Here is a 14,679-nt window from a genome sequence, read left to right on the forward strand (position 1 = left end):
GAGCTACCAGTCGACCGCGGGGGGTGTGTCAGTCGATCTCCAGCCAGGCTTTTAAAAAAAATAGACCTAAAAGTTAGTGATGATCAATCTTCACCAAGACGTCACTTAAATGACATTCACGGTACCGGAGGGTCTTGTGAGATGACGCTGGCTGCTGCAAGATCATTATTATGAAAATATGACCGAGAGGAAGGCGAGAAACACTTTTTATTTCAACAGACTTTCGCGCCGTCCCTTCCGTCAAAACTCTAAAGGCCGACTGCACATTTCCTATCTTCACAATAAAAGCCCTGCTTCATGCTGCCTGCGCTAACTAAATACAGAGTCTCGGAAAACTGGCGTGCAGAAGCGATCCCTCAGAAAGCTGCTTTCCGAGACTCTTATTTTGTTAGCGCAGGCAGCATGAAGCAGGGCTTTTATTGTGAAGATAGGAAATGTGCAGTCGGCCTTTAGAGTTTTGACGAAAGTCTGTTGAAATAAAAAGTGTTTCTCGCCTTCCTCTCTTGTCATTTTTTCATAATAATGAACTGGCAGCAGCCAGCGTCATCTCACAAGACCCTCGGGTGCCGTGAATGTCAATCAAGCAAGCTACGGAATTTGCCGCCAATGTTTTTCTTGTAAAGTGTATGGAAGCTGGATGAATGAGATGCCAAAAACCAACCACTTTCATGTGGTATTGTACAGAAAGGACAACTTTTTTCTCTTCCATTTGAAAATGTGGGCGTTATCATCATTACTGTCTGATTCCAATCAATGCAAGTCATCAGAATCAGGTAATACACCAACTTATATTCTTGTCTTTGTGAAAGAAAGACATCTATGTGTGTTACACATGCTTGTATTATCATTAAACACATTTAACTTGTTTACAAAAATGTCTCTTTCATAAATAAATAAATATAAATGATATATATAAATGAGGTAGATCCCCTCGAGTTGGTCAATTGAAAAGTAGCTCGCCTGCAGAAAAAGTGTGGGCACCCCTGCACTAAAACAATACAATGAAGTTCAATGAATATATGCTAAACCAGGGGTCACCAACGAAGTGCCCACGGGCACCAGGTCGCCCGTAAGGACCAGATGAGTCGCCCGCTGGCCTGTTCTAAAAATAGCTCAAATAGCAGCACTTACCAGTGAGCTGCCTCTATTTTTTACATTTTATTTATTTACTAGCAAGCTGGTCTCGCTTTGCTCGACATTTTTAATTCTAAGAGAGACAAAACTCAAATAGAATTTGAAAAGCCAAGAAAATATTTTAAAGACTTGGTCTTCACTTGTTGAAATAAATTCATTTTTTTTTTAACTTTGCTCCTTATAACTTTCAGAAAGACAATTTTAGAGAAAAAAATACAACCTTAAAAATGATTCTAGGATTTTTAAACACATATACCTTTTTACCTTTTAAATTCCTTCCTCTTCTTTCCTGACAATTTAAATCAATGTTCAAGTATTTTTTTTTTTTATTGTAAAGAATAAAAAATACATTTTAATTAAATTCTTCATTTTAGCTTCTGTTTTTTCGACGAAAAATATTTGTGAAATATCTTATTATTCAAACTCATTATGATTAAAATAAAAAAAAATATTCCGGCAAATCTAGAAAATCTGTAGAATCAAATTTAATCTTTATTTCAAAGTCTTTTGAATTTCTTTTAAATATGTTGTTCTGGAAAATCTAGAAGAAATAATGATTTGTCTTTGTTAGAAATACAGCTTGGTCCAATTTGTTATATATTCTAACAAAGTGCAGATTGGATTTTAACCTATTTAAAACATGTCATCAAAATTCTAAAATTAATCTTAATCAGGAAAAATTACTAATGATGTTCCATAAATTCTTTTTTTTATTATTTTTTAAAAAGACTCGAATTAGCTAGTTTTTCTCAATTTTTTTCAGTGGAATTTTGAATTTTAAAGAGTCGATATTGAAGATAAACTATGGCAAAATTAAATGTTCTTTTTTTTTTCGTGTTTTCTCCTCTTTTAAACAGTTAAATTAAGTGGGGTTTTTTTCATCATTTATTATCTCCAAAAATATTTTAAAGACTTATTGTTACTCCCTCCGAGGTCTTAATCAAGGCTCAAGTTGTTTGTTTTTCTTAAACAGACATTTATTTCAGCCACGCCTTCTTCTCCTCCCAAATGATGCCCCAAAAAATGCCAAACAAATGCCGTCGGAACTAACGAATAAGAAAAAACAGAACTTACAATTAGTCTGACATCAAATAAAAGAAAACACATATATTTCACATGCATTATGACAAAGAATCAGACCTCATTGGCCTCACAAACTCAGAGGGAATAAAGTTTCTTTTCCAGCCGAGACTCCATTAACTTCATCTATCAAATGTTTGCTGTCTCATGCTGCTTCCCTTATTCCGTCACATATTAATTGTCCCCCCAACAATGCGACCAAACCGGAAACAAAATATGTTCTTCTCCAATTTACATGGGTTTTGTAACAAAAATAAAGTTAACAAATACTTGCATGAAATTACCAAATAAAATAAATTTGTAATCACATTATATGTAAATATGAAGTGAATATTTATACATTGTATTTATTTATTATAACCAACTAGGAAATTATATAACATTTATACAATGTGGTCTTCACTTGTTTAAATAATTTCATTTATTTTTTTACTTTGCTTCCTATAACTTTCAGAAAGACAACTTTAGAGAAAAAATACATCCTTGAAAATGATTGTAGGATTTTTAAACACATATACTTCTTTCCTGACAATTTAAATCAATGTTCAAGTACATTTATTTGTTTATTGTAAAGAATAAAAAATACATTTTAATTTAATTTTTCAATTTAGCTTCTGTTTTTTCGACGAAGAATATTTGTGAAATATTTCTTCTAACTTATTAAGATTAAAATTCCCAAAAAATATTCTGGCAAATCTAGAAAATCTTTAGAATCAAATTTAAATCTTATTTCAAAGTCTTTTGAATTTCTTTAAAAAAATTTGTTCTGGAAAATCTAGAAGAAATAACGATTTGTCTTTGGTAGAAATATAGCTTGGTCCAATTTGTTATATATTCTAACAAAGTGCAGATTGGATTTTAACCTATTTAAAACATGTCATCAAAATTCTAAAATTAAACTTAATCAGGAAAAATTACTAATGATGTTCCATAAATTATTTTTTAAATATTTTTAAAAAAGATTCGATTTAGCTATTTTTTCTCTTCTTTTTTTTTCGGTTGAATTTTGAATTTTAAAGAGTCAAAATTGAATATAAACTATGTTTCAAAATGTAATTTTCATTTTTTTTCCCTGTTTTCTCCTCTTTTAAACCGTTCAATTAAGTGTTTTACATCATTTATTTTCTACAGAAAACCTTCTGTAAAAGGCAAAAAAATGTACGACAGAATGACAGACAGAAATACCCACTCTTTTATATATACAGTATATAGATTTATTTATTAAAGGTAAATTGAGCAAATTGGCTATTTCTGGCAATTTATTTAAGTGTGTATCAAACTGGTAGCCCTTTGCATTAATCAGTACCCAAGAAGTAGCTCTTGGTTTCAAAAAGGTTGGTGACCCCTGATCTAGAATGTACCATTGTTTTGGTAACGTTTCCAACGCAAAATCTCTTTAAGCTATATTAATGTACTTGTGAAGTGTCTGGTGGATGCATGATACTTGTGGTTGATAGTACTGTAGTTTTTGATACACAGTCGCAAAGCTCATATTTACAGTAAAGCTTCTGTCCGCTGTCTCATCTCAAATCCACCAGTGTTTCCCAACCTTTATTGCGCCAAGACTCACATTTTATTCTCCCAGCCCACCACCAAGCGTGCAATGACTCATTCTGCTGAGTGAATGGCAACAGTTGGCTAAGCAGATTAATTATGAACCTGCTGCCTTCTTTTTAAACTTAGTACAAATTTAACTGTTTTGCCGCAACACAGATAGAGGAACAAAGACACTATTTGTAGTCAATGAAGGACCAGTTCAGTGAAATTGGATGATTTCCCCTGCAGAGCAACTGATGATCTAAGATGGCATATTTGATTGGTTGGGAATCACTGGTTAACACAAGTTGTGGAGGAAGGCGACGTATCAGGTATGGCATGTCAGTTGGGAAATGGATAACATCTGGAGGTGAAGCTTCGAGGCTATGCCATCAATCAGCCAGGAATCTTACATTTGACGTTTTGCTGGAAGGGATTCGCTTTCTAACTTATTCATCTTGAACTTTCTTTTCTCTGTGTCTGTTTCCTCTGTGTCTGCGTCCCCCTCCCCCATCTCCCTCAGCCCCATCTCTTCCCCCTCCGCTAGCCCTAAATTCAGCCGAAACACTCTACCTCGGAGGCAGGACAGGTAAATGGACCCGGGTTCAATGTTAGGGCTGTGGTGAGGCACCGCCACACAGAGCAACTGCAGAACCGCGGAGAAGAATCCGTGAGAGCGCTTGTGACATAGGACGTTTGTAGCTCTGTGTGCTAGTTTGTGGTGTTGTTTCGTTTGAAGGTCTCCTGTTTTTGTGCCGAGCTTGTTTGTGTGGATAGTGCCACCCTTCAGTGCTTTTTGTCTACTCTTTGCTTTTTCTGTGCTGCCACCTTGTGGCAGAAGCACAGCATGCTCTTTCTTAGTCAGGCATTCAATACCCAGTAAAATACCATTGGAGGTTGGAGAAGCTGCTGCATGTTCCATTTATTTTCCCTATCTGAAGTTTTTGTCTCCCACAGTGGGCCTCTTTGTGGTAGAAACACTCTGCCTAAGAAGGGACTCAGGTACTGACTTCCCCCGCTTGCTGGACATCCAATTTTGCACCCCCGGTTCACCAAATTGTCTCCCGTCCCATTTTTCTACGTCTAATTTCACTGCTCAGGGCTTGTATTTTTATTTTAACGCTGATAATGTTTATGTTTGGCACTTGGCACCTGCATTGTTGTGTTGTGCTTCTACAAAGAGGCATGCCACCTTGTCCTACAAAGCACCCACTATCATATCTAACTAGATTGGGAGATTGGGACTCCTGCTTTTCCAACACTGGATTCATACTAGGGGTGGAACGGTTCACCAAATGTACAGTTCAGATCTTATTACGGTTTGGTGACACGGTTCGGTGTACTGCGTTGTTATTCAATAAATCAACCAAAGTTTATTCATATAGCCCTAAATCCCAAGTGTCTCAAAGGGCTGCACAAGCCACAATGACATCCTCGGCTCAGATCCCACATCAGGGCAAGGAAAAACTCAACCCAATGGGATACAATGAGAAACCTTTATATTCCAGTTTTAACTGTCGATTCTGCTTTTTTTGGCCATTTCTGTAATTTTGTTGTCCGTCACTCGCATGATCAGAACTACACGCTCCAAACTGATTAGCTACTGTTGCGCCTGACTAGTCTTCCTCTCAGGGAATAAAACAAACTGATGGATCCCAAGTTCTTTTGGATGACAGATATGTTGAGTAAAAAGGACCCCAGAGACAGAATGGTACAATACCAAGTTTTAATGAAGCTTTAGGAGACCAGCCCTTACAATGCGACAATAGCATCAACAAGAAGACAGATAGATAGTTAGATAGATAGTACTTTGATTCCTTCAGGAGAGTTCCTTCAGGAAAATTGAAATTCCAGCAGCAGTGTAGAGAGTTGAGATCAATTTAAAAAAAGTAAAAAGTAAACAATGGGTCTAAAGAGGTCTAAATCCAAACAAAAAGTCAGCTTGTGTAGAGCGAAAACAGCCCCTCTCGCCCAGAAAGGAGCACAACTGCGTCTTCAAAACACATAAGGAACTTGCCAAAAGAGTTTTGTGAGCAGACCAACAGGAGCTTTTAACACAAAACAAAGAGTTTACTAGCGGACATAAGATAAAAGCAATGAGATCACGAGAAGACACACTACATAGGAAAATACTAGCTAAAGAACACTTAAAAATATCTCATTCTCACACTACTCATGATCTAATCCAGTGGTTCTCAACCTTTTTTCAGTGATGTACCCCCTGTGAACATTTTATTAATTCAAGTACACCCTAATCAGAGCAAAGCATTTTTGGTTGAAAGATAAAGAAGTAAAATACAGCACTATGTCATCAGTTTGTGACTTATTAAATTGTATAACAGTGCAAAATATTGCTCATTTGTAGTGGTCTTTCTTGAACTATTTGGAAAAAAAGATATAACAATAACTAAAAACTTGTTGAAAAATAATTTGCAACGATAGTCAACAAAATCACAAAGGTGAGTTTTGTTGATGTTGACTGCCAGCTAATCGATGCTAACATGCTACGCTAATCGATGCTAACATGCTATTTACCAGCGGTGCTAAAGCAGACATGGCACAGAGATGTATGGATAACCTGCAGATGCATTTGCAACTATATTACGTTTCCTTCCACCCACATTTAATGCGAAACAAACACTTACCAATCGACGGATTTAAGTTGCTCCAGTGTCAAAAGATGCGAAAGTCCTGATCGTTTGGTCCGCACATTTTACCGGCGATGCTAACGCAGCTATTCGGCCATGCTATGGCTATGAATAGCGTCAATAGCTATTCGCTCAATAGCTTCAGTTTCTTCTTTAATACTTTCATACTCCAACCATCTGTTTCAATACATGCGTAATCTGTTGAATCGCTTAAGTCGCTGAAATCCGAGTTTGAATCCGAGCTAATGTCGCTATATCTTGCTGTGGTATTCCCATTGTTTGTTTACATTGGCAGCACTGTGTGATGTCACAGGGAAATGGATAGTGGTTTCAAAGATAGCGAAAATAAGGCACTTTAAAGCTTTATTTAGGGATATTCCGACACCGGTAAAATTTTGAAAAAAAATACAACAAGCCACTGGGAACTGATTTTTATTGTTTTTAACCCTTTTGAAATTGTGATAATGTTCCCCTTTAACATCAATATTTATGGAACATGCCCACAAAAACCTAGCTGTCGACACTGAATATTGCATTGTTGCATTTCTTTTCACAGTTTAGGAACTTACATTCATATTTTGTTGTAGAATTATTCAATAAATATATTTATAAAGGATTTTTGAATTGTTGCTATTTTTTAGAATATTTTAAAAAAATCTCACGTACCCCTTGGCATACCTTCAAGTACCCCCATTTGAGAACCACTGTTCTAATCAACACACTCCAAACCATGTCAGGTCAACCAAACGGTTCAGATTATTTTTATATACCGTTCCATCCCTAATTCATACTTCTATACTACTTTATTCCAGCGTCTATTTCATCTGATGTATTGTACTAAATAAGAGGAATAAAATGTGCTCTGGTTATGAAAATCATACATGAGTAAAATCGCAGAACACGCGTTACATTCCTCTGCAAATACCCACAGCCTGATCAACCTTTGACTTCTTGCAGGTACGGGCCACCCCCCCAGCTGCGGAGCCATGAGGAGGCCCGTGATTGGCTACGCTCCCACTCCACCAGCGGGCTGCAGGAGTCAGCCAGTAATTCCCCTTTTTCCCCTGGATCCAGCCTCACGTCCCCCTCCGGGACACGCTTCAACTTTGGACAGCTCGGTACGGTCCACACACCACGATTTCAATTTCAAAAATGTCAATGCAGAACCGGGAGTTGTCTACAGTTACTCATTAACTTTGTGCTGTTGGTTAAGTCTTTGAATACCTTTACATATTTGAGTCCAATTCCTCCCAGGCCTTTGCTCTGAAACACTTCTTATGTTAGGTTTCTCGTGGCTTATTAGTGTAACCCTTTGTCTCATCCTTCCAGCATCCAGCCCGACGTCCACAGCTCAGATCAATCTGACGGGTCTGCGTAACAACAGCCTGACCAACCAGGATGTCACTTTTGACCCTTGCACCGACAACCGCCTGAGAAACTCCTGCATGTCCTTGGATGAAAAGACTCGCACCATGAGCAGATCAGGCTCTTTCCGGGATGGCTTTGAGGAAGGTAGGAATCATCAACTTCTGATAATCATGAATTGATTAACGTGGACCCCGACATAAACAAGTTGAAAAACTTATTGGGGTGTTACCATTTAGTGGTCAATTGTACGGAATATGTACTGAACTGTGCAATCTAATAATAAAAGTATCAATCAATCAATCAATCAAAGAGTGACTCCTTGGTCACATCCGTTGGTGCAGTCTGTAAAGTTTCCACAGGATCTGGTTAGGATTTTTTTATGCCGATAATTATCTGTACTCGTATACGGTAATTGGTATAGTTCTATGGAATTTGTAGTGCTGTCAAGTGATCTAATCAAATAAATCACACTTTTAAGTTTGTATTAATCATACGTTTATTACTCACTTGCACAGTCAGAACGTCATCAACTCCCAATGGTTGGTCCTACCTTTTTAAATTAAAAGCCATGATTTTCCGTTCTTAATAAACGGCCGTGACTGGGATGGCGGAAGCTGGGATCAAACCTGGAACCCTCAAGTTGCTGGCACGGCCTTTCTACCAATGTCACTTATGGTGCCTATGGCTCTCTGCGAAGACACTGGCCATTTCCCTGTGACGTCACACAGTGCTGCCAATGTAAACAAACAATGGGAATACCACAGCAAGATATAGCGACATTAGCTCGGATTCAAACTCGGATTCAAGCGACTTAAACGATTCAACAGATTACGCATGTATTGAAACAGATGGTTGGAGTATGAAAATATTGAAGAAGAAACTGAAGCTATTGAGCGAATAGCTATTGACGCTATTCATAGCCATAGCATGGCTGAATAGCTGCGTTAGCATCGCCGGTAAAATGTGCCCTAGGCACCATAAACTGTTAATAATGTTTAGACAAAAGTGTATATTATATATACTATTATATATATCAGGGGTAGGGAACCTATGGCTCTAGAGCCAGATGTGGCTCTTTTGATGACTGCATCTGGCTCTCAGATAAATCTTAGCTGACATTGCTTAATTATGAATAATTTCGCTGGTAATCACAGTGCTAAAAATAACATGCAAAATATAAAACATTCTCATGCATTTAAATCCGTCCATCCGTTTACTACCGCACCTGTTCAAGAAGTCGCATTATTGGTAAGAAGTATTTTATGTCACGATTGGGGAGTCGCAGCTTGCTGCGGGGTCGTTCTCCCAGGAAGGCAGACGTACTACTCGGGACATGGCATTTAGGTATAAACATGATTTAATTTTAACTAAAAAAAAATACAAACAAAAATCGCTCACAGCGGAGGCACAACTTGGGCTAAGGAACAAAGCTAACGCATAAACAGACTATGAACATAAATCAAACAAAACTTACTTGGCATGGCATGAAGCACGAAACTATGGCAAGGCATGAAACAAGTCAGCATAAGGCGACTGACTGGCAAAGACGAGCTTAAATACTGCCTCTGATTAGTGCTCGGGAAGCAGGTGAGCGGGCATTTTGTCCACCAGAGACAGGTGGACAAAATGAGTAACCAAGGAAACCAGACAAGAGAGAGGGAAAAAACAGGATCTTAAAGAGTCCAAAGGACAAACAGCACATGGCCAAACAAAAACATGATCAACAGACATGACATTTTATTTATTATTGGTTAGCTTCAGAATAACATTGTTATTAAAAAGAATAAGAGACTTATTATACTCTAAAAATGTTGGTCTTACTTAAAAATGCAAGTATTTAGTTGTATTCAGTGTTAAAAAATATGATATGGCTCTCACGGAAATATATTTTGAAATATTTGGCTTTCATGGCTCTCTCAGCCAAAAAGGTTCCCGACCCCTGATATATATAGTATTTAAATAGGTGTGTGTGTGTGTGTGTGTGTGTGTGTGTGTGTGTGTGTGTGTGTGTGTGTGTGTGTGTGTGTGTGTGTGTGTGTGTGTGTGTGTGTGTGTGTGTGTGTGTGTGTGTGTATGTATGTATGTATGTATATATGTATGTATATATATGTGTATGTATGTATATATATATATATATATGTATGTATATATATGTGTATGTATGTATATATATATATATATGTATGTATATATATATATATATGTATGTATATATATGTGTATGTATGTATATATATATGTATGTATATATATGTGTATGTATATATATATATATATATATATATATATAAATTGTATATATGTGTGTGTACATATGTATATATGTAAGTGTGTGTGAATTTAAATGTATTATATATAGATATTATATAGCATCTACGCAGCAACCACTGAACTGAATTATATTTTACATATTATTGTATTATATATTGTGTATATATATATTGTATATGTATAGGGGGTCGGACCTAATAAGTTTACTTCTTCCCACTCCCTTTTGAGCCAATCTTGACATCTACAAAAGATTAGTCACATGTAATGTTTTCAATGTAGGTGTAAAAATAATGTATTTATATATTTCTTTTGTATTTTATGTCATTCTCTTGTTTTGTTTGCATGGCTCAAAATAAACCATTCATTCAAAGTTTAAAAAAAAAACACTCCTAATATATTTGTCCTCTTTCGTTTTATTTGTAAAGCTTTAAAAACTCAAAAATAATATGGCCAAAACAAAATGTTTTGTTTCTTCTTGCAAGAAAGTACCATATTTTCCGGACACTAGTGCCGTCATATAAGCTGCAACCACCAAATAAAAAATATTTATGTATCCATTTATTAGCCGTACTGGACCATAAGCCGCAGATACATACTTTGCAAAATGAGTTATTTACACTGAATGATTTTGTAAATGTTCATTTATATACCTTAATTGTTTCCAAACTATGCCTATAACGCGGCAGTAAAACGGTGGATCAAGCAAAACAGAAGTCGTCGACATGGACACACTAGCTGCAGAAGCTAGCTCTCCAATCAGCTAAACAGAGTCAATAACACCACGTTGACATGTTGGTGGATTTACTGAGGACTTTGTGAAACTGAAACAATACAAAATAATGCCATTGTAAGGTACTAATACTAAAATACACACTTGTAAAGCCTTAGCATATTTGCTTATGCTTATGACGCTAGCTTGATAACATTATGCTAGCATGTACGGATATGCATAAATACACATGAGACAATTTAGGAAATTTGAACAGTTTTAGTTATCTTTTAAAATTTACAAATGATGCTTGGAGTTATGAATTAAGAATCCATACAAGTAGGAACGCTATGGACAGCTAGAAGACGTAATGGCACTTCTACTTCCGGTTGAAAGCTCTACAAAAAAGGGCACTACAGCACCTGCAGTGAGCGAACTTGTCCAAAAGATGGCTCCAAAACATGAACAATAAAACACCTATTTAGTGTCTCTACTTGTTTTTTTGAAAAAATATTTGCATTGTGGCCGCCAACGAAGTAAAATCCATAAATTAGCTGCACTCTTTATAAGCCGGAGGGTTCAAAGCGCAGGAAAAAAAACAGCGGCTTGTAGTCCAAAATTTACGATATGCTTTGTATCTATTAAATGTATCAAATTATTTTAAAAACTGTGTCTATACGTCCTTTTTCAGCGCATTCAACAATACTGTGATAATAATAACTAGAGATGTCCAATATTATCGGACTGCCGATATTATCGGCCGATAAATGCCTTAAAAATGTAACACCGGAAATTATCGGTATTTGTTTCAAAAAGTGAAATTTATGACTTTTTAAAACGCTGCTGTACGAAGTGGTACACGGACGTAGGGAGAAGTACAGAGCGCCAATAATCCTTTAAGGGACTGCCTTTGCGAGCCGGCCCAATCACATAATAACTACAGCTTTTTTTTACACACACAAGTGAAGGCAATGCATACTTATTCAACAGCCATACAGGTCACACTGAGGGTGGCCATATAAACAACTTTAACACTGTTACAAATCTGCGCCGCACTGTGAACCCACACCAAACAACAATGACAAACACATTTCGGGAGAACTTCCGCTCTGTAACAAAACAGAACAAATGCCCATAACCCCTTGCAGCACTAACTCTTCCGGGACGCTACAATATACAAATTTTTTGTTGCAGTATTTTTTTTGTTTTCCCACGCCAAACCCCCTATGAATACATACATGTGTTAATGGAACACCAGGAAGAATTACAAGTTACAACTCCATGAAAAAGCCTATTATGCCCTGCAAAATCCATAATCAGCTTTGGTCGGCTCTGCTCAGTTTTTTTTTAGTTTTTTTTATGAGCTCACTTATTTTAGTATCAGCTGGGCTCCAACCACCAGGCTGACCCACCAATCTTTACTGAGGTGGGGCCACACTTTTCCCTGGGGATTTCTAAACCAGGGGTCACCAACGAGGTGCCCGCGGGCACAAGGTCGCCCGTAAGGACCAGATGAGTCGCCCGCTGGCCTGTTCTAAAAATAGCTCAAATAGCAGCACTTACCAGTGAGCTGCCTCTATTTTTAAATTGTATTTATTTACTAGCAAGCTGGTCTCGCTTTGCTTGACATTTTTAATTCTAAGAGAGACAAAACTCAAATAGAATTTGAAAATCCCCAAAAATATTTTAAAGACTTGGTCTTCACTTGTCAAAATAAATTATTTTCTTTTTTTTTACTTTGCTTCTTATAACTTTTAGAAAGACAATTTTAGAGAAAAAGTACAACCTTAAAAATGATTCTAAGATTTTTAAACACATATACCTTTTTACCTTTTAAATTCCTTCCTCTTCTTTCCTGACAATTTAAATCAATGTTCAAGTATTTTTTTTTTTATTGTAAAGAATAATAAATACATTTTAATTTAATTATTCATTTTAGCTTCTGTTTTTTCGACGAAGAATATTTGTGAAATATCTTATTATTCAAACTTGTTATGATTAAAATTAAAAAGAAAATATTCTGGCAAATCTAGAAAATCTGTAGAATCTAATTTAAATCTTATTTCAAAGTCTTTTGAATTTCTTTTAAAATTTTTGTTCTGGAAAATGTAGAAGAAATAATAATTTGTCTTTGTTAGAAATATAGCTTGGTCCAATTTGTTATATATTCTAACAAAGTGCAGATTGGATTTTAACCTATTTAAAACATATCATCAAAATTCTAAAATTAATCTTAATCAGGAAAAAATTACTACTGATGTTCCATAAATTATTTTCTTTGAATTTTTTCAAAAAGCTTCGAATTAGCTAGTTTTTCTCAATTTTTTCCGGTGGATTTTGGAATTTTAAAGAGTCGAAATTTAATTAAATTTTTTTTTTGCGTGTTTTCTCCTCTTTTAAACCGTTCAATTAAGTGGGTTTTTTTTCATCATTTATTATCTACAAAAAAACTTCCGTAAAAGGAAAAAAAATGTATGACGGAATGACAGACAGAAATACCCACTTTTTTATATACATAGATTTATTTATTAAAGGTAAATTGAGCAAATTGGCTATTTCTGGCCATGTATTTAAGTGTGTATCAAACTGGTAGCCCTTTGCATTAATCAGTACCCAAGAAGTAGCTCTTGCTTTCAAAAAGGTTGCTGACCCCTGCACTAAAACATCTTGCAAACTTTATGAGCTAATAAAAAAAAGTCTTATGATCTCCTCCACATAGATATGTGCCTGATAAACATCAGTGGTTACATGCAAGCGTTAAAACTATTGTTGTAAACACGTAAGATTTCGCAATCGGAGTTCATAGATGCTAAAATAGCCAGTGAGTACATATTTTTGTTACTGCTAATGCAGCGTCTTCAAGGGAATATCGGTGTGATTATAAATGATCCGCATATCGAAGCTTGTTATTCATGCTGCAGCGACATAGTTTCCAGCACTTTTCTTTCAAACATAAAATTACAGGGATCCCGGTGAGAGGTGAGGAGATCCCTTTATCTTTGACTTTCTCTCTCGGTGCATGCATGTGCGTGTGTATATGTGTGTGCGTGTTTAAGCTAGCCCACAATCGTGTGTACAAAGATGTGAGCTGTATCGATATGAACGTCGCCAGTATAGAATTACCGGACTGTTTGCATGATTGACAGGACAAAAGTCACCTCATCTCCCTAATATCACCCTGTTTGTGTTCAAGGGCGCAACAACGCACTATTAACTAAATCCTGCTCTCACACATAAATGCAGACCTCTGTTTTCAATGCAGTTTCCTGAAAATATTTACTCTTCGAAGTGCGTCAGTTTTTGCGTTTGAGATTTCCCCTACCAATAAAAACGCATCTCGCCTGCACTACAACGACCACACCTATAGACTTGCCGACTCTTCCATAGAATTGTACTTAATCTTACTTGCGGAGAGTGCCCTTGTCTACCAGCATCCCGACTGAAGTTAGGAATCTCCCAGGTCGGGATGTTTTTGTGGGCGTATAAAATACAGTGGGGCAAAAAAGTATTTAGTCAGCCAGCGATTGTGCAAGTTCTCCCACTTCAAATGATGACAGAGGTCTGTCATTTTAGTCATAGGTACACTTCAACTGTGAGAGACAGAATGTGGAAAAAAAATTGTAGGAATTTTAAAGAATTTATTTGTAAATTATGTTGGAAAATAAGTATTAGGTCAACCATTCAAAGCTCTCACTGATGGAAGGAGGTTTTGGCTCCAAATCTCACGATACATGGCCCCATTCATTCTTTCCTTAACACGGATCAATCGTCCTGTCCCCTTAGCAGAAAAACATCCCCAAAGCATGATGTTTCCACCCCCATGCTTCACAGTAGGTATGGTGTTCTTGGGATGCAACGCGCTATTAACTAAATCCCGCTCTCACACATAAATGCAGACCGATGACTCCTCTGTTTTCAATGCAGTTTCCTGAA

General features: G+C 36.5%; 1 protein-coding gene across 5 annotated transcripts in view; it reads left to right on the top strand.

Annotated features, from left to right (window-relative positions):
* The window catches only part of nav2a (neuron navigator 2a), a 460,666-nt gene that overhangs the window by 236,157 nt on the left and 209,830 nt on the right, over nucleotides 1-14,679 (top strand). For 4 of the 5 annotated variants that reach the window (XR_009804322.1, XR_009804321.1, XR_009804323.1 and 1 more), the window contains 2 exons: nucleotides 7,356-7,516; nucleotides 7,728-7,910. Coding sequence is in view for 2 of the 5 variants with exons in the window: in XM_061887615.1 (XP_061743599.1) it covers nucleotides 7,356-7,516; nucleotides 7,728-7,910 (344 nt within the window). In the remaining 3 variants the exon portion in view is untranslated. Of the gene's footprint in view, nucleotides 1-4,273; nucleotides 4,340-4,707; nucleotides 4,753-7,355; nucleotides 7,517-7,727; nucleotides 7,911-14,679 lie in introns of all 5 variants that reach the window. The other variant, XM_061887617.1, reaches the window with a different exon arrangement.

This window comes from Nerophis ophidion, linkage group LG25 (genome assembly GCF_033978795.1).
Source record: "Nerophis ophidion isolate RoL-2023_Sa linkage group LG25, RoL_Noph_v1.0, whole genome shotgun sequence".
Lineage (NCBI taxonomy): Eukaryota > Metazoa > Chordata > Actinopteri > Syngnathiformes > Syngnathidae > Nerophis > Nerophis ophidion.